The sequence below is a fragment of the Leucoraja erinacea genome, chromosome 36, assembly GCF_028641065.1.
Source record: "Leucoraja erinacea ecotype New England chromosome 36, Leri_hhj_1, whole genome shotgun sequence".
NCBI lineage: Eukaryota > Metazoa > Chordata > Chondrichthyes > Rajiformes > Rajidae > Leucoraja > Leucoraja erinaceus.
Window position 1 is genome coordinate 9,479,465 of NC_073412.1, and position 24,011 is coordinate 9,503,475.

Below are 24,011 nucleotides of genomic sequence, written 5' to 3' on the forward strand. Positions count from 1 at the left end.
TGTAGGTTAATTGGCTTTGGAAACAATTGTAAAAGCCCTGTCCCACAGTACGAGTCCATTCCAAGAGCTCTCCCGAGTTTGCCCTGATTCGAACTCGGAGATTTACGGTAAAGGCCACTCGTTGGTACTCGGGGCTCTCGTGGACATTTTTCATCATGTTGAAAAATCTTCACCAGTCTTCCTGTGCTTACCTGCCGTTAGCGAGTCTTCCCGCATACCTGCCGTTAGCGTTACGAACCGCTAAGAGACGTCCCCGAGCTCTGACATACACGCTACGTTCATTCTCCGTGCTTACCACGAGTTTGATTTTTTTTAAACTCGGGAGAGCTCTTGAAATGAACTCGTATCGTGGGACAGGGCTTTAACTTGTCTCTAGTATGTAGGGCAGTGCTAGTGTGTGGGGATCGCTGGTCAGTACTAACTCAGTGGGCCTCATTAGAGACCCTTGGACTATCTTTAATTGGATTTTACTGGGTCTTTATCTTGCTCTAAACGTTATAGCCGTTGTTCTGAATCTGTACACTGTGGACGGCTTGATTGTAACCAAGTATAGTTTTTTCCATGACTGGACTGCATGCACCAAAAAGCTTTGCGCAGTACCTCTATATGTGACAATAATAAACTAAACAGAACCTTTTAAAGGAGGATTCTGGGATTTAATACCACACAATGCGCCTGGCTTTAAGGGCCGAATGGCCTACTCCTGCACCTATTGTCTATTGTCAATACAAATGAACACCTCCTGGAACTTCATCTATTGCATCAGTGTTCCCAAATGGCCCCTTACATCGACGAAACCAAGTGTAGAACAGGAAACCGTTTCCTTAATATAGGAGCAGGATTACGCCATTCGGCCCATCAAGTCTGCCCTGCCGTTCCATCACGGCTGATCTATTTTTTTCCCTCGCCCCCATTCTTGTAATGATTTTTCACAGATTCACCATCCCTCACGCTAAAGACATTCTTCGTCAAATCCATTCCAAAAGTATGTCTCCACTGGTCCTAGAATCGCTCGACTGGAAACTGTTAGCCATAAAGGAGCATTCTGGGCTTGAATCTGATCACTATGTGCAGCTTGAGGAGTGCACCGCCTCTAACCTCATCTGTTGCATTTCATCAAACTCTTGCACTCGACATGCCAAGGCCGACTGGATCTCCCCGTTGCCAACCATTTTATCTCCCCTTCCAGTTCCCACACAAACCTTTCTGTCCAGGGCCTCCTACATTGCCGGGGAGGCCACACGCAAACTGGAGGACGAGCACCTCATGTTCTGCCTGGGTAGCTTACAACCCAATGGTATGAACATCGAATTCTCCAAATATTTTCAAGTCACCCACCCATCTTCCTCCAACGTGCATGCACCTTTCTTTCCATTCCCCCTGCCCCTTTCACCACGTTCCTTTCCTCTCCTCCATCTGCTCATCTCCCACTTCCGTTCCCCCATATTCCTTCACTCCTGTTTTTTCTCTCCCATTCTCTTCCACCCGCCATCCTTCCACCTGGATCTACATTCAACTCTCCACCTTCTTCCTTGTCAGTTTGCACATCTGCACCCAACTTCACCTTCCACTTCTCTTCCCATCTCCCGTCATCTCTTCTCACTTGAATCCAGCCAACACTTGCCCCATCCCTCTCCCAACCTGGCCCCCTTGTAGCAGCCTGAAGGAAGGGCCCGACCCGACATGTTGTCTGTCCATTTCCCTCCGCAGCTCGCTGCTTGGCCAGCGCTTTATTTATTGCTCAAGCTGACCGTATCTGCAGTCTCTTGTGTCTTTAATAGCGCCTTGACCTGGCTGGTCTCTATGTAAATGTGATTTATTTCTGAGGCTCCAATCTGCCGTGTAAACCGGTCAGCGGATGGTGCTAAACCAGTCTCGTCCACCTCAGGAGATCACAGGGGTAGGAGTTATGCAGAGGTCCCCTTGCCTGTTAGTGCGGGAGAACCTTGTAGTACTGGATCCTGGCATCCATCACCGCCAACCACCGTGGCTTCATCAGTCACCAGCCTAGTCCCACTTCACCCACTCTTTAGACTTTAGAGATTCAGCACAGAAACCGGCCCACCAAGTCCGTGCCGACCAGCGATTTCTCCACCCCCCACACACTAGCACTATCCTACATACTAAGGACAATTTACAATTTTACCAAGGTCTTTCACCTGCAAACCATAAAGTCTTTGGAATGTGGGAGGAAACCCGAGCACCCGGAGAAAGCCCACGCTGTCACATGGAGAACATGCAAACTCCGTACAGACAGCATCCGCAGTCAGGATCAAATCCCAATCTCTGACGCGGATATGAGGCAGCAACTCTATTGCTGCACATAGACCAGGTGCCGCCACCCTCTTTCTACCCTTTTGTGTAAGAAGGGACTGCAGATGCTGGTTTAAACCGAAGATAGACACAAGTTCAAGTGAGTTTATTGTCTTGTGTCTCTGATAGGATAATGAAATTCTTGCTTTGCTTCAGCACAACAGAACATAGTAGACATTTACTACAAAACAGATCAGTGAATCCATATACCATTGTATAAATATATACACACACATGAATAAATAGACTGATAAAGTGCAAAATAACAGATAATGGGTTATTAATGATACAAAAGCTGGAGTAACTCAGCGGGACAGGCAGCATCTCTGGAGAGAAGGGATGGGTGACGTTTCGGGTCGAGACCCTTCTTCAGACTGGTTAGGGATAAGGGAAATGAGAGATATAGAATGTGATGTGGAGAGATAAAGAACAATGAATTTAAGAAATGCAAAACAGTAATGATGATAAAGGAAACGGGCCATTGTAAGTTGCTTGTCGGGTGAAAACGAGAAGCTAGTGCGACTTTGGTGGGGGATGGATGGAGAGAGAGGGAATGCCGGGCGGGGCTACCTGAAGTTAGAGAAATCAAAATTCATACCACTGGGCTGTAAGCTGCCCAAGCAAAATACGAGATGCTGTTCCTCTAATTTGCATTTAGCCTCACACTGACAATGGAGGAGACCCAGGACAGAAAGGTCTGTGTGGGAATGGGAAGGAGAATGAAAGTGTCCGGCAGTCGGGAGATCAGGGAGTTTCCGGTGGGCTGAGCGAAGGTGTTCCACTAAACGATCTCCCAGTCTGCGTTTGCCCGGACCAGCAAAATCAAGCTGGCACGCTAGATTATTTTTTTCTGAATTCTAAGCTGAATTTAAGGTGAAAAAATATACATGATCTGGTTGCTCGCTTTTTGCCGTGAAATAGTGGCATCTTGCATTGGCTGTGATGAATCATTGCTGACCCACGAATATTTGACAACCCTATGTTAAGTTGCCAAATCCTCCCTTTGTTCCTTCAAAGTCAACCATTTGGACATCAATTGTTCCCATTAACACCATCTCTCCCTGACTGTGCCCTGTGGAAAAACCTGTCCCATCCCATTGGAATACACTGGCATTGCCCTGGAGCGGAGACGGCTGCTGTCTTCAATAAATAGGGGAGTTTAGATGTGGCCCTTGTGGCTAAAGGTATCAGGGGGTATGGAGAGATGGCAGGTACAGGATACCGAGTTGGATGATATTGAATGGCGGTGCAGGCTCGAAGGGCCGAATGGCCTACTCCTGCACCTATTTTCTATGTTTCCCCATGGGTTTAAGAAGGAACTGCAGATGCTGGAAAATCGAAGGTAGACAAAATGCTGGAGAAACCCAGCGGGTGCAGCAGCATCTATGGAGCGAAGGAAATAGGCAACGTTTCGGGCCAAAACGTTGCCTATTTCCTTCGCTCCATAGATGCTGCTGCACCCGCTGAGTTTCTCCAGCACTTTTGTCTGTCTTCAATAAATAGTTTCTTTACCTGGTGTAGGAAGGAACTGCAGATGATGGTTTAAACTGAAGATAGACACAAAAATCTGGAGTAACTCAGCGGGACAGGCAGCATCTCTGGAGAAGGAATGGGTGACGTTTCAGGTTTAGACCCTTCTTGACCAGAAACGTCACCCATTCCTTCCCTCCAGAGATGCTGCCTGTCCCGCCGAGTTAAATTTACTTTACCTAGCGCGGTTATTATAACATTAAAAAGCAACTAGAGTATCATCAGACCAAAGTTGGCAGCAGACCAAGGCAGGCCACAAAGTGCTGGAGTAACTCAGCAGGTCAGCCAGCATCTCTGGAGAATATGGGTGGTATTTCGGACTGGGACCCTTCTGCAGACTGACTGAAGGGGGGGGGGGGGGGGAGAAGAAACCTGGGAGAAAGGTGGAGAACTTCTTCAGAGTTGACATAACTTAAGGATATTTCCAGTGGAGCAGTCAAAATGTAGAAACCAGGAACTGCAGATAACTGGCTTACAAGGAAAGATACAAAGTGCTGGAGAAACAGCGGGTCAGGCAGCATCTCTGGAGAACATGGATAGGTGAGGTTTTGGATCAGTGCCCTTCTTCAGACCGAATGTAGGGGAGGGGATGAGGAAGAGCGGAGAGGCAAGACAAAGCATGGCGGGTGGTCACCGATCGGGGGGAAGGGGGAAGATTCATTGGCAGTTGGTTGAAACAAAAGGCCAGTGTGAACATTTATAGAGAGAGGTACAGAGCACAGAAACAGGCCCTTCAGCCCACTCGCCCATGCTGACCAAGATACCTGCCTGAACTAACCTCATTCACCTGTGTTGGGCTCACATCCCTCTTCAACCTTTCTTATCCACGTACCTGTCCAAGATATATTTTAAACATGATACTTATACCCGCCTTTACAGCTTGTTCCAAACACCCTGTGTGCAGAAAAGGTTGCCCTGACAATCACGTTTATATCTTCCCTTCTATGCCTTACGACTCACCGAGTCAGCGCCAACCAGTGATCCTTGTAATTGTAATTGTAATTGTAATTGTAAATCTTTATTGTCATTTCCTGAGTATTCGCATACTCAGAGGAAACAAAAAAACGTTTCTCAACCAGTGTCCATTCAGTTTTCGTTACAAAATAAATAGCAATTAAAATTAAAATACATGTCATGAACAATTTAACCCTCTAATAACATTCAATAACATTCAACAGCCGTTCCGACCAGCAGCGGCACAACAGTGGCTCTGCTGCAGTGTGGGGTGTTTGTGCGCGATACTTGGCAGGGGGGAAAGTTCATTTAACAGTCTTATAGCCTGTGGGAAGAAGCTGAGGAGCATCCTGCTGGTTTTGCAGCTGATCCTACACAATTTACAATTGTTCCAAAGCCAATTAACCTACAAACCAGTACGTCTTTGGAATGTGGGAGGAAACCGGACCCACGCAGGTCATGGGGAGAACGTGCAAACTCCGTACAGACAGCATCTGTAGTCGGGATTGAACCCCGGTCTGGCGCTGTAAGGCAGCAACTCTACCGCTGCGCCACCGTGCCTTCCCTTGTTAAATTGTTCAGTAACGACTCCTTATTTCTCCCTGCACAGACGGGACAAGAGGAAGAAGCCCTGCGGGTTTTCGAGCGGATGTTCCAGTGGAATCTGCGTGGGACCGCGCGCTCCTGCCCAGTAAGTGAACAGCAATGTATTTACAACGCAGCTCAGTACAGCGCGGTGACAGGCCCTTCAGCCCACAGTGTCTGTGTCAAACGTGTAGCCATGGTAAACTAAAAAAGACACCAAGTGCTGGAGTAACTCAGCGGGTCAGGCAACGTCTATGGAGAACATGGATAGGTGACATTTTGGGTCGGAACCCTTCTTGAGTCTGAAGCCGGGTGCTGTCCGTATGGAGTTTGTATATTCTCCCCGTGGCCACGCGGGTTTCCTCTCACGCTCCAAAGTTGTACAGGTCTGTAGGTTATTTGGCTTTGGTGAAATATGATAAATTATCCCTAGTGTGTAGGATAGTGTTAATGTACAGGGGGACCATTGGTCCGCGCGGACTCACTAGGCTGAGGGGCCAGTTTCCGCACTGTATCTACAAACTAAACTGATTAACCCGAAACATCACTTATCCGTCTTCTGCACAGATTCTGCCTGACCTGCTGAGTTACTCCAGCACTTTGGGTCTTTTTTTGTAAACCAGCACCTGCAGTTCAGAGTCCTACAGCATGGACACCCATCCAATGCCAAGCGGATGCCCCATCTCAGCTAGTCCCATTTGCCCATGTTCGGCCCATATCCCTCTAAACCTTTCCTGCCCATCCAGGGCTCTTCCCATTTTATTCTCCCCGCATTCCCCGACACAGAGGAAGCAGCATGCGAGGCTGGGAAAGCACATCTTGGACCTGCAGACCCTCAGCATAGGAGCACCGCAAGGCTGCGTACTCTCCCCTCTCCTTTACTCTCTCTACACCTCCACAGACTCCTCTGTTGCTGAGCAGAACTCCCAGGTGAATGCCTCTGAACATAAGCAGCAAGTGCTAGCGATCATGGCTCTGGGCTGCCCACCAGCGGGTATCTCTCCCTTTCATCCTCAGAGCTTCGATTCCACGATCTTGACCCATCATCTCCGGGTTTCCTTCCTCCACAGGTTCGCCGCCTCCTGATCCCCACCATTGAGAAACCAAGCAGCAAGTTTTACAATACACGTGTGGACTGGCTGAAAGACCAGCTACTGAAGGTACCGTCTCCACTTCATTCCTCACCCTGTCTCTTAGTTTTGTTTAGAGATGCTGCGCGGAAACAGGCCCTTCTGCCCACCGTGTCCACACAGACCAGCGATCCCCGCACACTGACATTATCCCACATGGAAGGGACAGTTTTGACATTTACACCAAGCCGATTTCCTACAAACCTGTACGTCTTTGGAATGTGGGAGGAAACCGAAGATCTCGGTGAAAACCCACGCTGGTCACAGGGAGAACGTACAAACTCCGTACAGACAGCACCCGTAGACGGTTTCGAACCTGGGTCTCCGGCGCTGTGAAACAGCAACTCTACCGCTGTGCCACCCGTGTTGCCGCTCTTGCCCTGTATTTATTTGTAAAACTTACAAATATAAAATGCGTTGCGGATACGTATTGTGGACTGGAGTCGTTCATGTCCTGGATGGGTTCACGATCTATCGTCAGGTCATCCATCGATGCTACCTTTGTATGGTGGTCTTGCCCAGGATAAGACACGTGGGGGATAGACACACTGTTGCAGTGGGAGTCAGTCAGCTCATTCTGTGGGCAGCAGAATCCTCCAGTTCTCCGCTCAAACCCCAGAGAGCCGCGTGAGGGGCAAGAGTCTTTTTTAAAGCTAGGTGCGAGCATTATTGAATGTGTAAACAAGGAACTCCAGGTGGCGGTTTACAAACAAAAAAGACACAAAGTGCTGGAGTAACTCAGCGGGTCCGCCGGCATCTCTGGAGGTAAAGGATAGGCAACGTTACGTTTCACATTGTATCTTTTATCCCCAGTGATGCTGCCTGGCCCGCTGAGTTACTCCTGCACTTTGTCTGTCTTTGGCATAAACCAACATCTGCAGTTCCTTGTTTCTACTGTAAGTCGGGGGAGATGGGGAGAGGAGGAGAAGCGAAGGGGTGGTTTCTCCTGTGCTCCAGACCCCGGTGTGTATAGTGGGGGGAGGGGGCTTGGCTGTGGACTATCAGCAGAGGTTCACCATGTAATAGCCGCTCCCCCTGTGGTGTGGGCTCTGCCAGACCAGCTCCCAGTTCCTCAATGAGGGGCAGAGAGCATCGTTAGCACAACAAAGTCCGCCTTCTACTGAGCGAAACAAAAATAGTGTGCTGGAGGAACTCAGCGGGTCAGGCAGTGGTTCTAGTCCCTGCATTGAGAGGGGGGGAGTGGGCCAGTATAAAGAAGAGGGGGGGGGGGGGGGGGAGGAGGCTGGAGAAGTCAGGGGCTGAGGGGTCTGGCAGGTGGAACCGGGTGAGATGGTGGGGAGATGGGGCAGGGAGACGAGTGGTGACGGTGGGTGTGGTATAGGCGGACAAGAGAGGGAAAGGGGGCAGATTGTGTCGGTGATCCCAGGGACCCGCCCCACCCCGCTGACCCCCTCGGGCCTGTTTCCATTCCCAGGGCACGGATCCGATCCGGAAAATCTTCTCCCGGAAGCTGGCACCAACGTCGGCTGTGCTCTCCGTCATCTTCTTCAGCATCTCCTTCGGGTGAGTTACAGCAGGACAGGGTCTCACCCCCCCCCCCCCCCCCCTGTACACTCCCACCCCCTCAGACCCGGGCCTGAACCCCATTCCCCCCCCAACCCTCTCCACCCCCCTCTCCACCCCCCCCCCACCCCGCACCCTCTCCACACTGTCTGTTCCATTCAATATTATATACCTCTCTCTGATTGCCCCTCAGCTCAGGACAGGGATTTGACCTGGGGATGTAAGGTTACTGAAGTGAGATGGGAGGGGGGGTTTGGTGACCTAGGCACAGTCCCTGGCACCCTCCAGTACGGAGTCATTGGGAGAGACACAAAGCAGAAATCTCACGGTGAGTGGGAATAGGTTTGCTTTCACATTCCTCACAGAAACGCGATTGGAAATGAGATGAAATATATATATGTACCCTGACCTGGGTGTCAAATTCTGCACTGGGTTGTCCAACGTAACTGTAGAAGCCAGACTATAAAAGTTCAAATCCATCTGCAATGCAGAGTGCTTGTGAATCATCAAGCAATGATTCTGCCCGGCCAGTCTCTGCTGCCCATCAACTACTCAATTTACTTTCTGTACGACATGACTTCATTTATCCCATTGATCTGCCAACAGTCCTAAAACCACGAAATACATGAAACATGAGATTAAAGTGACGAGTGGAAAGGCTGGGGGGATGTGCAAATATTGGGGATCAGTCTGAGTCTACCCCAGGATAGAATGGGGAGGTGTTGTAACGTTTGATCGCCACAGAGAAGAAGGGTCTCCTGTGGCATTCTGTTGGCAGTTCACTGATCTGAAAAGTGGCCTGTCCTGAATCTGTACCTATCCACCTTCTCCACAGATGCTGCTGCCTGACCTGCTGAGTTACTGCAGCACATTGTGTCTTTTTGTTGCTTACACTAATCCTACATTAATCCCTAATTCCCGCATCCATTCCCGGGCCTCTGGCAGCAGTTCTACCGGCTTTAAGCCCCTGCTGTCTGTGTGGAGTTCGTACACTCGCCCTATAGATTTCTTCTGGGTGCTCCGGTTTTATCCCACATCCCATAGACAGAAGGGTTTCTAGGTTTATTGGCCTCTGGAAGTTGCTCCTAGTGTGTAGGGAGTGGGTGTGAAAGTGGGATAAGAGCTAGTGTTAACGAGCGATCGACAGTCAGCGTGGACTAGTTGGGCCAAAGGCAGTGTCTATAAAATCTCTAAACTAATGCCCATGCACCCACCCCCCCACACCCCACCTCAAGCAGTAGGTGAACAGCAATGTATAATGGGTAATTCACACATCCACCCACAGACCATGAGAGGAACCTCACATGGATAGAACACAGTCCTGGAGTAACTCAGTGGCTCGGGCGATGTCTCTGGGGGACATGGATGGTCAGGACTTTTCTTGTGACCTCTTTTAATCAGAGGATGGCACATCTGTGGAATTCTTTGCCACAGAAGGCTGTGGAGGCCATCAGTTGGTATTAAGGCAGAAATAGATAGATTCTTGATTAGTACAGGTGTCAGAGGCAATGGGGTGAAGGCAGGAGAATGGGGTTAAGAGTAAATGGCAGATTGAATGGCAGAGTGGCAGTAAATGGCGATTGAATGGCAGAGTAAACTTGATGGGCCGAACGGCCTCATTCCTAATGACCTTAATTCTAGCTACTCCAGCAGTTTGTGTTTTTATGCATGATCCCAGCATTTGCACTTTGTTGCAAATGGCAACCTTGGTCTTGAATGGCAACTTGAAGAAAGTGCCCAATGTTCCAATATTTCAAGAGTCTCTAGACACCCCGAGGTTACAAATAGCATTCCCTCCCTGTGACTTGGGAGTGACTCAGAGACCCGTCTCCTTCCCCTTCCACCCTCTCTGCAGGTTCTATGGTTTGTGGATGTGGTTTCCCGAGCTGCTGAAACGCATTGATATCAGTGGCGGATCGGCTTGTTCCACCAACTGGTCCAGCCCAAGTAGCCAAGGCACAGAAAATGTCACCTGCTACCCGGTCAGAACAGCAGGTATGTGTTAGTCAGTTTTCTGAGAGCTCTTTGTTCCAGACAACAGTGTGCGGCTGAACACATGGGGAAAAAGGAAATAGGCAACGTTTCCTATTTCCTTTGCTCCATAGATGCTGCTGCACCCGCTGAGTTTCTCCAGCACTTTTGTCTACCTTCGATTTTCCAGCATCTGCAGTTCCTTCTTAAACCCATGGGGAAACATAGAAAATAGGTGCAGGAGTAGGCCATTCGGCCGTTCGAGCCTGCACCGACCGCCATTCAATATCATCCAACTCAGTATCCTGTACCTGCCTTCTCTCCATACACCCTGATACCTTTAGCCACAAGGGCCACATCTAACTCCCTCTTAAATATAGCCATGAACTGGCCTCAACTACCTTCTGTGGCAGAGAATTCCAGAGATTCACCACTCTCGGTGTGAAAAATGTTTTTCTCATATCTGTCCTAAAAGATTTCCCCCTTATCCTTAAACTGTGACCCCTTGTTCTGGACTTCACCAACATCGGAAACAATCTTCCTGCATCCAGCCTGTCCAACCCCTAAAGAATCTTGTAAGTTTCTATAAGATCCCCCCTCAATTTTCCAAATTCTAGCGAGTACAAGCCGAGTCTATCCAGACTTTCTTCATATGAAAGTCCTGACATCCCAGAAAAAAAGGAAGATTTTTTAAATTATATATAGTTTTCAGGTCATCCAGAAATGGGCTCTTTGGCCCATCATGTCGATGCTATTCATCAACTCTATCCACCTATGCTGATCCCATCATACCATGTACTTTGTTCTTAAGATATAAGAGCAGAACTAGGCCTCTGGTCCTCGACTCTTCCATTTAACAAGTTTTCCACATCCACTCCATCTCAGCCTTTCGTTACCCAGAAGATAGACACAAAGAGCTGGAGTAACTCAGCAGGACAGGCAGCATCACTGGACAGAAGGAATAGGTGACGTTTCTGGTCGAGACCAGCGAGTACAGGCCCGGCCTTCAAAAGCTCCTCGTACATTACCCCAATCCTCCTCTGGACCCTCTCCAATCCAGCACATCCTTCCTCAGATATGCCCAAAACTGCCGACAATATTCACAATATGGCCTCTCCAGCATTCTAGCTCCATCAAAATTAATTCTAGCATTTCATTTGCCTTCCTTACTGCTGACTCAACCTGCAAATTAGCCTTTTGGGAATCCTGCACCAACCAGCACACTCAAGCCCTTTTGCACCTCGGATTCCTAAATCCTCTTCCCATTTAGAAGTGGTCTACACTTTTATTCCCAACCATACACTTTGCTGTGCTGTATTCCAATTGCCACTTCTTTGCAAACTTCCCCAACCTGTCCCAGTCGTTTTGCAGCCTCCCTGCTTCCCCAACACAACGTGCCTATCACCCATCTTCATCTCATCCACAAAACTATCAAATTCCACCATCCAGAATCGTCAGTGCCCAGGCAATCCATTGGTCGAGTCTGTCTCCGCCATCCCTATGGGATGTGTTTTTAACACCAACCATTCCTCAGGGTGAAAAGGTTCTCCCTTAGAACTCCTCCAAGACTATTGTTCCTTTCCTTACACCTATGCCATCTAGCTTGACACAACGTTGCGAGGGAGAGGCGCTTTTTGATGATCTAAGCCCTTCCGTTTTGTACACCTCCGTCAGTTCTCCAGCTTCTCCACTCCAAGGAAAGCAAACACAGCCTCTCTACTCCCCCCTGAGGCATTTCATGCCTGGCAACCCCCTGGCAAATCTCCTCTGCCCCCATCAGCCTCATTGTGTCCTCCCTACAGTGTGGAGACCAGAACAGACCGTTTTTGGTTCCAGGCAGGGTTCTGTCCCCGTGACCTGCTCCTATCCCAGACAGTTGGTAAACCGCAACCAAGATCTTGCACAGCTGAAGATGCCTACAGCCCCACAATAGCCAATACATCCATCCCACTGGTCACACAAGCACTTGATCCTGTGCACAGGCTTACACAAGGCAGGTATGCACAAGCTGGGAAGCGAGCGCCTGTATTCCAGCTATGGCCTAAGCAACGTATGAATACATTTACCTTACTGATCCTACTCATATTCGACGTCTCACTATGCCTTCACCACATTTTCTTCTTCTTTCGTGTGTCGTGTACAGCCTAAAGTTGTAGGACAACTTGTTCTATTTGATCTGTGTATGCACGTCGAGTTGATTGGAAAGGCAATCTGCAAATATACTACTTCAACTGCTTTAGGACAATCCTTGCAACTTTGTCAATTAGACCCTCCTGCTTTCAAACCCTTTACTTGCCAAGCTGAAGAGATATTCAAACAAGCGCACATTTTAAAAAGTTAATTTATCTGCTTTCTCCCCCTGCTGTTTGTCAAGGAGTTTAAAATATATTTCTCTTCTGCAGTTTACAAAGAAGGATTCATTTTAGCAGCTGCCAATCTTCCTGGAAATATCTTCTCCATACTAATGATGGATCTGCTGGGAGGAAAGCTCTTGCTGTGTGAGTAGCACTCCAACTTGTGAATGGGGATTGAGAATGGGCACAAGACGCTGCATAAAGGGCCTGTCCCACACTCTTGTAGGCGGCGCGGCTCTGGCCAGCAGCGGCCTCTGCAGCCTGTCCGCGTTTTTATTATTTTTTGTCTGTGTTTTTATGTAGTTTTTGTTATTTTATGTTGGGGTGTGTGTGTGTGGGGGGGCGGGGGTGGGGTGGGAAACTTTTTGAATCTCTCCCTGCACTGGAGACCCGACCTTTTCTCGTCGGGTCTCAGGTGTCGTTGAGGCCGCAACGAGGAGCGGCCTCCAACAGGAAGAAGCCGGGGACTCAGGTGTCGACTCACCGTTGCCGTCGCGGAGCTGGCCGAGTCCGGAGCGGGTGGAGCGGTGGAGGAGCGCTGCTGCTGCTGCTGTCGTTGCTGCTGCTGCTGCTGCTACCGGAGAGTCGGAGGCTCCAACGACGGGTCTGTGGACGACGGCACCGGGAGCCCGCGGATCCCTGTTGGGAGACCGCTTTTCAGGGCTCCTGCAACGGCGACTTCTCCCGCCCGAGTTGCGGGGTCGAAGAGCTCCTGGAGCGGGGCCCGACACCACTGCCCCGCGCGGCTGGAACGGCCGCGGACTCTGCGAGCGCACCGGGGGCTCCAACATCAAGACCCGGTGTGCGACCTCGCACCACCCGGCGTGGCTTTAATGGCCGCGGGACAATCGCCATCGCCAGCCGGGGGCTATGACTTTGACTCTGACATCGGGGAGGGGAGAGTGCAGTGGAGAGATAAGTTTAATTTGGCCTTCCATCACAGCTATGTGATGGATGTTTATGTTAAATGTAATTATTGTTGTGTCTGGGGTCTATTTGTGTGTAATGTATGGCTGCAGAAACGGCATTTCGTTTGGACCTCCAAGGGTCCAAATGACAATTAAATTGACTCTGACTCCTTGGCACGCAAATTACGCGACCTCCAGGGACGGGCCCTTAACACTGCACGCAGCCTTGTATGTACGAAGCTCGTCACAAAACTGTCTTTCAGTGGTACACAAAAATGCTGGAGAAACTCAGTGTTTTTGTGCTGCACCCGCTGAGTTTCTCCAGCATTTTTGTGTACCTTCGATATTCCAGCATCTGCAGTTCCTTCTTAAACACCTAGTCTTTTAGTGGGTCGTTGTCATTATACAGGATGCAGTAGCCAATTTGTGAACAGCAGCAATATTAATTAGAAATCGATCAATCTGCACTGTTAGTTAGGGGTAAACATTGTCCAGAGAATGTCTTACTTATACCGATGAACGATTTTGATATTCACTGGATTATACAGTGCGATCTCGGCTTGGAAAGGTCTAAACGATACGATCGAACTTTTATCCCAGGAGGGAAATTGATATGCCCTCAGCCATAAAAAAACACAAAACACATGAAATTAAAGGACTGGGGATGTGCAAAGATTGGAGATGGAAGTCAGTCTCAGTCTACCCCACGACAGAAGAGGGAGGAGTTGTACTGTTTGATAGCCACAGGGAAGAAGGATCTCCTGTGGCGTTCTGTGCTGCATCTTGGTGGAACCAGCCTGTTGCTGAAGGTGCTCCTCAGGTTAACCAGTGTGAGCTGTATTGTCCAGGATGCTCCGCAGTTTGAGGAGCATCCTCCCCTCCAAGACCAAGCTCCCGTGAATCCAACTCCACAGCCTTTGCCCTGCTGCCCCAGCACACGGCAGCAAGGAAGATGGCACTGGCTACCACCGATTGGTACAACATCTGCAGCATCTTACTGCAGATGTTAAAGTAGCAGAGCCTTCTCAAAAAATACAGCCGGCTCTGTCCCTTCTTGTACAGGGCCTCAGCGTTCCTGGACCAGTCCAGTTTACTGTCCAGGCACACTCCCAAGGTATTTGTACTCCTTGGTAAACTGCACATCCACACCATTGACAGAGACAGAGGTATTCCTCTCCTCCTAAAGTCCCACCATCATTCCACAATTATTAATAGCAATAATACTGCACTCCTTCAGCAAACTCCTAGCCTGCAGCTGTGCACTCAAGGCAGGTTTGAATTTACAACTTGCCAAGTAATATGAACTGACAGTACAAGAACTATCCCACTCACATTTTCAATGCAATAGTCGGGCACATTGGCTTTATACACGTTCTAAAGAAGAGGTAGTGGAGAGATTTCAGGGGATTTGGCAGCTGAATGACCACAATTGGTGAAGGATTTTAAATTGAGCTGCTCTGCAACTGGAGGGTGATTGGTCAGAATACACCAATGGAATAGAGGCCAAGACGACATTTGGAACATCTTTAAATATAAGGACTTCCTTAGTAGGTCGATCCTGAATGCATGCTTTGTCACATGACATGTCACAGCAAAATTATTTGCTTGTATACCCAAGGTATGCAAATAGTTGCCCGTAAAAGGGCACTTACAAAGTACCACTGCGCCCCCACCCCACCCGGTCCTCCTTTGTTCCGTTCTCAGCATCCTCACCTCCACGTGGCCCGAACTCATCGACCGCTGCACCAACTTCTCCACTAGGATGGCCAAGTCCTCTCTGGCCAGCCCTGGCCAGAGCAATAAGCAGAGGTGACGCTGAACCTGACAAGAGTTTGGATAACAAGTTTGCTGCTAGCTAGGAACAAGTTTCGGAGATCCTTTCCCCTTAGAATGTACTGTGTTCCCTTACAGAATGGAAGGGTGAAGGTTATTTTTTGCACTCTAATCTATAGAGGATTCAATCACAATGCAATATTAATGGAGATAAAATTAGTAAATGATTTCCAACATGGAATGCTTGTGGGAAATTTAGTGCCAAGCAGAATGGTTTGAAATGGATTTGTTTTTTTCCCCCAATCAGTAATATTTTAAATGTTTTATCTCCTAGGCACAAGTCTGTTTCTTTCAGGCCTCAGTGTGTTCTTCATCTGGGAAGTGAAGACAAAAATCCAGAGCTTGGTCATGTCCTGTCTATTCAGTGCCATCTCCGTGGTTTCCTGGAACTCACTTGACGTTGTCAGCATGGAGCTCTATCCTACTAACTTGAGGTAGGTTAGTGTCAGGTGGGAGAACTGTGCCTCGTCATTCTCTGTGTAGGAAGGAACTGCAGATGCTGGTTTAAACCGATGAGACAAAAAGCTGGAGTAACTCAGTGGGACAGGCAGCATCTCTGGAGAGAAGGAATGAGTGACGTTTCAGGTCAAGACCCTGGAGATAGATGTAGAGAGAGCAATGAAAGATATGCAAAAAAACGTTACTTCATTCCCTCCCCCAATCAAGTTGCACCAGTTTCTTGTTTTCACCCAACAAACAGCTAACAATGGGCCGTTTCCTTTATCATCATTACTTTTGTGCATATCTTTTATACATTGTTTTTTATCTCTCTACATCCTCATTCTATAACTAGCTTCACATGATCGCTCATGGGAGTTAATTAATGGGGGAAAATCAGCTTTTAAAGAGGTAGTCTTCAAATCTTTCTGCTTCTATGATAGGAAGGCTCAAAGAATTGAGAATTAATAAACAGGTACTGGTTTGATGGGGTAAGTTTAGACTACTTCACTGAGTTCCACTGATGCATTAGTCCTTCAAACAGCTTTTGGTAGATTTAATCCAGACAGCTGTATAGATATATAAACTAACCAAGGGTACCCACATATGCAAGTGTGTTAGTTTAAGATAAGGAACTGCAAAAGCTGATTTACAAAAAATATTGGGAATAAATCAGTGGATCAGGCAGCATTGCAGGAGAACATGGACACGTGATCGGGATAATGATGGGGGGGAAGAGAGAGGGGAAGAGAAGAAAGCTGGAAGGGCCGGACAAAACTTAGCAAGTGATAGGTGGATATAGATGACTTTCTGATATACAGATGATCGGACAAAGGCTAGAGATAAAAAGATAAGCAGGTACGAGGAGGATAGAAGAGGTGAGAATTGTTAAGCTGCAGGAAGAAATATGGGTGGAAGGAGAAGGGAGACATGGCTGCGAGTCCAGGGCAGGGCACACGGAAGATGGAGAAAGGGGTGGAGTTTTGAACCTCCCACTTATTGAATACCTGTCATGGAAGAAAGAATAATGTTTTCATCGTTTCCTCTGATCAATAATCTGTACTAACCTTTGGGGAAACTATCAATTAAATCACCAAGGATACAATTTTGCTTTAGGATCTACATTAGATAGTGTAAAAAGTTACATCTGTTTTTCATAACGCCCTCATAAAGTTAGGGTTCTGCTTTGGTGTCAGCACTAACTCCACTGCAGAGAACAGCTTGTGCACAGTGAATTAGAAGTCACATAGTCACTCGAGCTTGCTCTGCCTTTCAAGATCAGCATATCAACATTGACAACATCATTCTGCATTCCTTCTCCACCCAGTACCTTTCACACCCCGACTTGAAAATCTAGCTTTGCCTTAAAGTATTCTGACTTTGTAACACTTCCTCACAGGGACATGGAATCAAAGACTCAATTCTCAGTTTCATTTCATTTCAAATGGGCAACATTGCTTTTCACATCCACCCAGTTAAGGTCTATCTAGATCTTCCATTTACATCTTTAATCAGTACAAGTCCAACATGTCCTAGCTTTCCTCAACCTGTAACGTTCCCCTCTTTGCCATAGCACATGGATAAGTATTGGACTTGGCATGGACGAGGTGTAGGATGGAACTGTCTGTAGATTACTGGTTTAAGCTGAAGATAGACAACAAGGTGAACTCAGTGATCAGACAGCATCTCTGGATAAAGGAATAGGTGACGTTTCAGGTCGACTTGTCTGAAGGGACTTGACCCACAATGACACCTATTCGTTTTCTCCAGAGATGCTGTCTGACCTGCTGAGTCATTTCAGCTTTGTGTCCATTTTTGGCATGGGTGACTTGGGCTGTATAGCTCCAACTGCAATCTTCAACTCCAACCAATTGGTAAATTCTTAACATTTTGCTCAATTGTAAATTTAAAAAAAAGTCCTGCTAAAATGACTAACATAAAACCTCAGATATTATGCTAATTAGCCTATCAATGCCCACCAATCCCTCTATTTTGAATGGAGTTACATTTACTATTTTCCCAATTATATAAAATCTTTTCCAACTTGCGATTTTTGGAATATTAAAACTAGCACCATCTCACTGGTTACTGTATACGACCCTGGAGGGCATCAGCCTGCAGCTCCAAAGGCTTAATTTTAGAATTACTAAAGCAACACAAAGATACACTCCCCTAACATAGAAACGTAGAAATTAGGTGCAGGAGTAGGCCATTCGGCCCTTCGAGCCTGCACCGCCATTCAATATGATCATGGCTGATCATCCAACTCAGTATCCCGTACCTGCCTTCTCACCATACCCCATAACCTCTTCAATTTCACCCAAATGCATAGTTTAATTACTGTTTAATACCAGAAAAACAACTTGTCATGCGATATAACTTACTGGGGAATGTGCACTTTCCCTGGTCTAATGAGTTAGGACCTCTGGCTGAAAACACGACTGAGCTAGCTGGCCAGTTTCTGCTCGTTTCCCCACTCTGATGTTAAGACTCCTTGGAGAGCAAACATGCTCCCTTTCCCATCACTTCCATCGGGCAAGTTATCCCAAGGCTGCACTGGCAACCATGTATAATTGCATCAAATCGATAGGTACACTAGTTCAAAACATGGACAAAAAATTTGCTATATAGTAAACAATGTTTTTATACACAAGACTATAACACCCGCTATGTAAGAAAGTGACAGGAGCTATTAGAATGTTAAGTTTAGAAATTAAACTTTAACATTTGTCTTGACAGGTCATCTGCCTTTGGAGTGTTCAGTGGAATTAACCGAATTGCATCAATTTTGGGAAATGTTGCATTTGGGGAACTTGTTGATGCGCACTGTACTGTGCCCATCCTTCTGGTAGCATTTGTGCTCTTCATCGGCAGTTTGGCTGGTTTAAAGCTGCCCAACATCAAGAACAGAGAGTTAAGCTGATTGAAGTTTCCATTTGATGGCCCATAATAACTGGATCCCAGATGAACCACAAGACTTGCTCAAGATCAGGAATGGAGGCAGAGAAAGATGGCTTCAAAAATCAAAAAGGGTACGAATCAGGTTTATGTAGCAGGAATCAGAAAATGGAGAAAATGGAACAAATATGTAGTGTCTGTGCACAATGCCATCTGGTGTCAGGTTGTACTTGAACAAATGTAAATACACTCGTCAAAATAAACCAACGTAGTATATGGACATTGTAATTGTTTTAGTCAGAAGAATAAAGAAACAAAACCAAAGAACTTGCATTCACTCGCTATAATCTGCAGCATCTCACAACCAAGAGTGTCGGCTTGCATCCTACATTCCAACAATGGCTTCACCGCCAGTGTACAGAAGACTCCATTAGACAGCGCTGTCCTGACAAGAATCTGCTGTGAACAGGACACCCATCATCCTTTTGAAATGGTGACAGAATCAGATGTAAACATGTCTGTCTATGCAGCCAATGTCTTACCTGAAAGAGTCCCAACATTTAAAACAGAATTTTTATTTTTATTTTAAAGAGTGTAGCTAATCGCTGAAACTCCCCCAGAGTTGTGTAGACCATTATTTGAAGCATTCCAACCCATTCGAATTGAAAATGGCTCAGTGCGAGATAATGACCACCAGGTAACAGCTCCTTTACCCAGCGCCCTGCAGACAAATCCGTTCCAAGTATATCACGCAAGCTCCACCAGCGAAAACCACCAATTGTCACACAACAGGAGTACTTAGGATGTGCAGCAAATAAACGCAATGTTTAATATAAAGCAGTGTTTGAATGCACGACATTTTAAATGTTCTAGAAATAAATTTTAAATTTAAACAGCTGTCATTTTTAATTTGCCCTCTCCAATGTCCTTTGATCCCAGATTTGCCAGGCAAACCAAAACATTCAAATGGGAAGACAAATTGTCAAATTACCATTTTGAACAGAATTAAATCATTTTTGAAACTGCAATATGTTTGCACTGGTAATAAAGGTAATGACAAAATGGATGAAATAAAGTCACTTCATAAAATACTGTGAACATGGGTTTTTATTCCATTTGGTTTTTTTTTTTTAAACTTACAGCAAGTCTAGACGTCACTGGCCAAGATATTCCATTCATTGCTCATGGCCACACTGGAGGATTGCTACAATTTAGTCATTGCAGTTTAGCAATACATCAGCAGATGGATTACTGGGGCATTTGGCCATTATGTACAACATAGGCTCCTTTGTACCTCTGGTTGAGTGGAAGCAGTGAAAACTTTTGCACTGTACTGGTACATTAGACATGTTCAACATTAGTTTCTGCTTCAACAGGTTTTTTTTTTTTTTTACCAACATTAACAGCTTATTTCACAACCTCCGGTAACTACAGTCACACCTGCATACCACCACCGTGAGGTAGAGACCTTACTAATGCTCAACAGCAGCTGGGCGAGTGACAAGGCAACAGCTCAGCAAAAAAAAAAAAAAGTTAAGGACACTGGTTCTTTGGCACACAGCTTCAGATCAAAAACCACAAGAGTAAAAACCTCTTCAAGTAACTTGGAGACTCAAGCAGCTGCTCAGCAATAGCTTCATCCTTTTAACAGTAATGAGCAACTGCTCAAAAGGGGACAAAACCAGAAACTCAGCCTGGCCCAGCCTTGAAACCCCCTTCTGCTCAAGTACAAAAAAAAAACATCATCAGTGAGAATAGTGATTAAAAACCTCTACCTACCCATAGTGCAAATTAAAAAGTGCAAAGAACATCTTAAAACTATGTACAGCAGCTCGAATGTCGTTATTTCAGTCCAGTTTCTAATCCATAAATCCACACCAATGGTTGCAAACATCTTGATTTACAACAATGACCCAGGGTCCATAACAGCAGCCCCAGACACAAAAATGTTAAAAGCCGCCAGGAAAAGTGTCACGGTTGTGTTTGACTAAAACATTTTAACTGGTCAAAAAAATGAAGCCTTAAAAAGGCAGTTGCATCTGTAAAAACTGAGCGTAAAATATTGAATTTGATTGCTAAATAAAGCACTCTTCTCTGCCTTGTAGTCAAGTAAAAAACCGGCTCAATTATCACCAGTATCTGCGGTCCTGATGGGAAAAAAAAATTTAAAGGCACTGTATGGCAACCGCTAGTGGAAAGGTAATGAACTTGCAACATTGTCAAAATGCAAGGAATGTAAAAAAGCCTAAAAATCTAAATGTGAAGCTATTTGCTTCAACACTTTCAAGACCTGGCTATCACCTCTGTGCAGAACTGTTGTCTGGGAACTGCTTTGGTGGGCCCCAAAACCCCATGGAATTCACTGTGCATAGTGCGATTGTGAATATTAAACAGCAAATAGCAAGTGCAGGAGTGAACTTCGGTCCATAATTGCTGTTCCCAGTCTGAGCCATACCAGCTCACTCAACTCTGAAATCGCACACTTTCCGCAGTTTTAGCTGGAATCGCGGTTCTTCTGGTTGCGCATCAACGGACGGTGATGGCGGAGAACCTCGAGGGAGTGCTGCCATTGCCAGCACGAACGACAGAAGTATTTGAAGCAGACCTACGAGGAAGCAAGACAGTAACCGGTTTTAGTTATTGGTGTGAACCAAGCCATAAGGTTTTTACACATTCACAAATGGAAATTCAAATCTCATTGCCGTCAGATTTACCACGATCCAGTATCCAATTCAGTTGTCGCTTGGGGTTATTTAACATGAAGCCATTTCTGGCTTGCGATGCCGATACACAATGCAAATAAGATAATGTACGAGAACAAACTCAAGTGACTCAAAATGATCTTAGAAGCATGGAGGGCCACCTTGGAAGGGCATCTTTGTCACATTGGCCAAGTTGAGCCAAAGGGCCTGCTTCTATGCTCCAGGATTATGATGCTGGGCAGACCTACGTGGATTGTACAAATTATAGGAAAGATATCAACAAAATAGAGAGTAGAGGAGATTTACTAGAATGTTGCCTGGGTTTCAGCACCTAAGTTACAGAGAAAGGTTGAACAAAATACGTCTTTATTCTTTGGAGCGCAGAAGGTTAAGGGGGGGGGGGGGGGGGACTTGATAGAGGTCTTTAAAATTATGAGAGGGATAGACAGAGTTGACACGGATAAGCTTTTTCCATTGAGAGTAGGGAAGGTTCAAACAAGAGGACATGATTTGAGAATTAAGGGACAAAAGTTTAGGGGTAACATGAGGGGGAACTTCTTTACTCGGAGTGGTAGCTGTGTGGAATGAGTTTCCAGTGGAAGTGGTGGAGGCAGGTTTGATTTTATCATTTAAAAATAAATTGGATAGGTATATGGATGGGAAAGGAATGGAGGGTTATGGTCCGAGTGCAGGTAGATGGGGCTAGGTGAGAGTAAGTGTTCGGCAAGGACAAGAAGGGCCGAGATGACTTGTTCCCGTACTGTAATGGTTATATGTTATATGTTATGATTGTTAAACCATTTATAACAGCTTAAAAATCAACACTGTAGGTGCTGGAGATAGGTCAACCATGATCTGAGGGAAGAGAACTTCGATAGAAATTGCTAATGTTTGAACGACAAAGATCTTTGAACAGGAACATTAGCTGCTTGCCTTAGTGGATGCGAGCTGACCCACTGGGTACTTACAACATTTTGTTTCTGCTTCTAACCAATTTATCTGTCCATCATTTACAACTGAAGTCAGTTTACTTAACTTTTATTTTTGAATTGCATCAAAAGGCAAAAAGCATGTTTGTGATACTGATGAATGTTCGTGCATTCAAATACATTGGTGCTAACACTGGAAATTACCTGCAAGGAAAATAGTCCCTAAATTAATAAAACTCACTGGATCTCTGCAAAAGAATGGTCCTGGCTGGGCACTGCATGCATGACACATTGAGTCCTCTAGGTATGGATCAATCTGCACCTTTATATAGAAAAAAAAACATCAGTTAGAGAGAGATTTTCTTCCTTCAAAAAACAGCAACTCAAATGCACAATTTACCTTCTTTGTGAACTTTGGAGTCTTTATCTCCACAAAAGCAGCTCCAACTCCATTCAAGTAACTGCGCTGGTTATTAAAGGTGACTCGACCAGAACCTAAATACAAATCAAGCTAAAGATTCAATTAGCCTCAAAAACAACGTTAAGTTTTCAGTGATTTAAAGATTGCCAAAAACATTATTTGCATTGTAATAATGTCAACTGTCCAGTATCAACATTTCATGGAACAGTATTCCAGATTCAAGTGCTCAGCCTTTCGAACCCACGACCACCAAATGTAGACAAGATTGTTGCAAGTGGGACAAAGTTTTGATTTTTGCATTAAATACCAAGGAAAAATCAGCTATCCACACTGCAGGACTACCCAACTACTAGGAGCTTCTATTAAGTCTTGACATAATGAACTGTAGATGCTTATTTACAAGACAATGCTGGAGTATCTCGGCAGTCAGCATCTCTGGAGAACATGGATCACCCATGTTATCCACGTTCTCCAGAGACGCAACCTGACATGCTAAGTTACTCCATCCAGCACTGTCTCTTTCTGTTTTCTCTATTTGTGGACTCAGAGACTAAAATACAGTGCAACTAGAAGTAATGTTTCAAAGGATTAATTTTAAAGGCACTGGTACATGCAGACATGTTCACTGGAACATCATGCTAACAGAATGCCAAGCAGATCATAATACATGGAGATGGTTTATGAAACTGATTTACAGATGCCACTTTCAGTACAGGATTACATATCAGCAAAGCCCCTAGATCCTTTCTCATCACCCACTTTGAGTTATTTCCTGCTCGCTTTATATTCCTCATAATCCCCATCTGATGCAGCCTTAAATCTGTTTTCTTCCTGACCAGGTTTACAACCTCCTTGGTCATTCTTTGTTCCCTTACCGGAACATGCTGATCCTGCACTTTGATTAAATGGCCTGCCTTTAGGAGACTCATTTCATCGTTGGACTTACCCAATAACAACTGCTTCCAATCAATCCTTTAACTCCTGCCCAATTGCATTGTAATCTGCATTGCCCCAAGTACCTTTCCCCCAGCATCCCAACCTGACCCTATTCAAGACTTGAGTAGCGAGTAAACAGACATTAAAATGTTCACTCGGGTTACTGGCAACTCACTTTGTGCTGGGTACATCAAAACAGCATGTAGTTACTGCTCTAAATACCCTGATTTTTAAAGCCATTTAATGTTCTTAACACTGCCCCATTACATGGATTCATGTAAATTCGGGCAATCGGTTAAAAGCAGAAAATGTACCACTACCCCACTAAACAGACGTTGGGGAAATACACTAGCAGTTTAACCAATCCCTCGCAGAAATTCATGCACATTTTAAAAGAGCCAAAAGCTAAACGAGTTTGAAAGACTTCATAGAATTATGTTAGTAGCATTAACAGAATTTGTTCCCACAAAAGAAACATTGGTTTCAACAGAAAACCTGAATAAAGTAACCTTGTAGAGAATTAACTTTATTGCAATCCTCAAATATTTGGAAAATATCTGGCGAAGAAACTCTTGCAACAGATCA

The 24,011-nt window shown here is 45.9% G+C and overlaps 2 protein-coding genes across 7 annotated transcripts in view; one reads left to right on the forward strand and one right to left on the reverse strand.

Moving 5' to 3' along the window:
* Positions 1 to 18,718, forward strand: part of sv2 (synaptic vesicle glycoprotein 2) — a 44,056-nt gene extending 25,338 nt beyond the window's left edge. Inside the window, exons 7-13 of one of the 2 annotated variants that reach the window (XM_055662633.1) lie at positions 5,408 to 5,488; positions 6,453 to 6,542; positions 7,948 to 8,036; positions 9,892 to 10,031; positions 12,410 to 12,505; positions 15,377 to 15,536; positions 18,280 to 18,718. In XM_055662633.1, coding sequence (XP_055518608.1) covers positions 5,408 to 5,488; positions 6,453 to 6,542; positions 7,948 to 8,036; positions 9,892 to 10,031; positions 12,410 to 12,505; positions 15,377 to 15,536; positions 18,280 to 18,463 — 840 coding nt within the window. In that variant the 3' untranslated portion in view covers positions 18,464 to 18,718. The remainder of the gene's footprint in view (positions 1 to 5,407; positions 5,489 to 6,452; positions 6,543 to 7,947; positions 8,037 to 9,891; positions 10,032 to 12,409; positions 12,506 to 15,376; positions 15,537 to 18,279) is intronic. The other variant, XM_055662634.1, reaches the window with a different exon arrangement.
* Positions 18,719 to 19,527: 809 nt separating this feature from the next.
* cpeb1a (cytoplasmic polyadenylation element binding protein 1a) overlaps positions 19,528 to 24,011 on the reverse strand; it is a 58,644-nt gene continuing 54,160 nt past the window's right edge. For all 5 annotated transcript variants that reach the window (XM_055662627.1, XM_055662629.1, XM_055662631.1 and 2 more), the window contains exons 10-12: positions 22,470 to 22,564; positions 22,311 to 22,391; positions 19,528 to 21,043 (exon numbers count right to left, since the gene is read on the reverse strand). In XM_055662627.1, the coding sequence (XP_055518602.1) occupies positions 20,933 to 21,043; positions 22,311 to 22,391; positions 22,470 to 22,564 (287 nt within the window). In that variant the 3' untranslated portion in view covers positions 19,528 to 20,932. The remainder of the gene's footprint in view (positions 21,044 to 22,310; positions 22,392 to 22,469; positions 22,565 to 24,011) is intronic.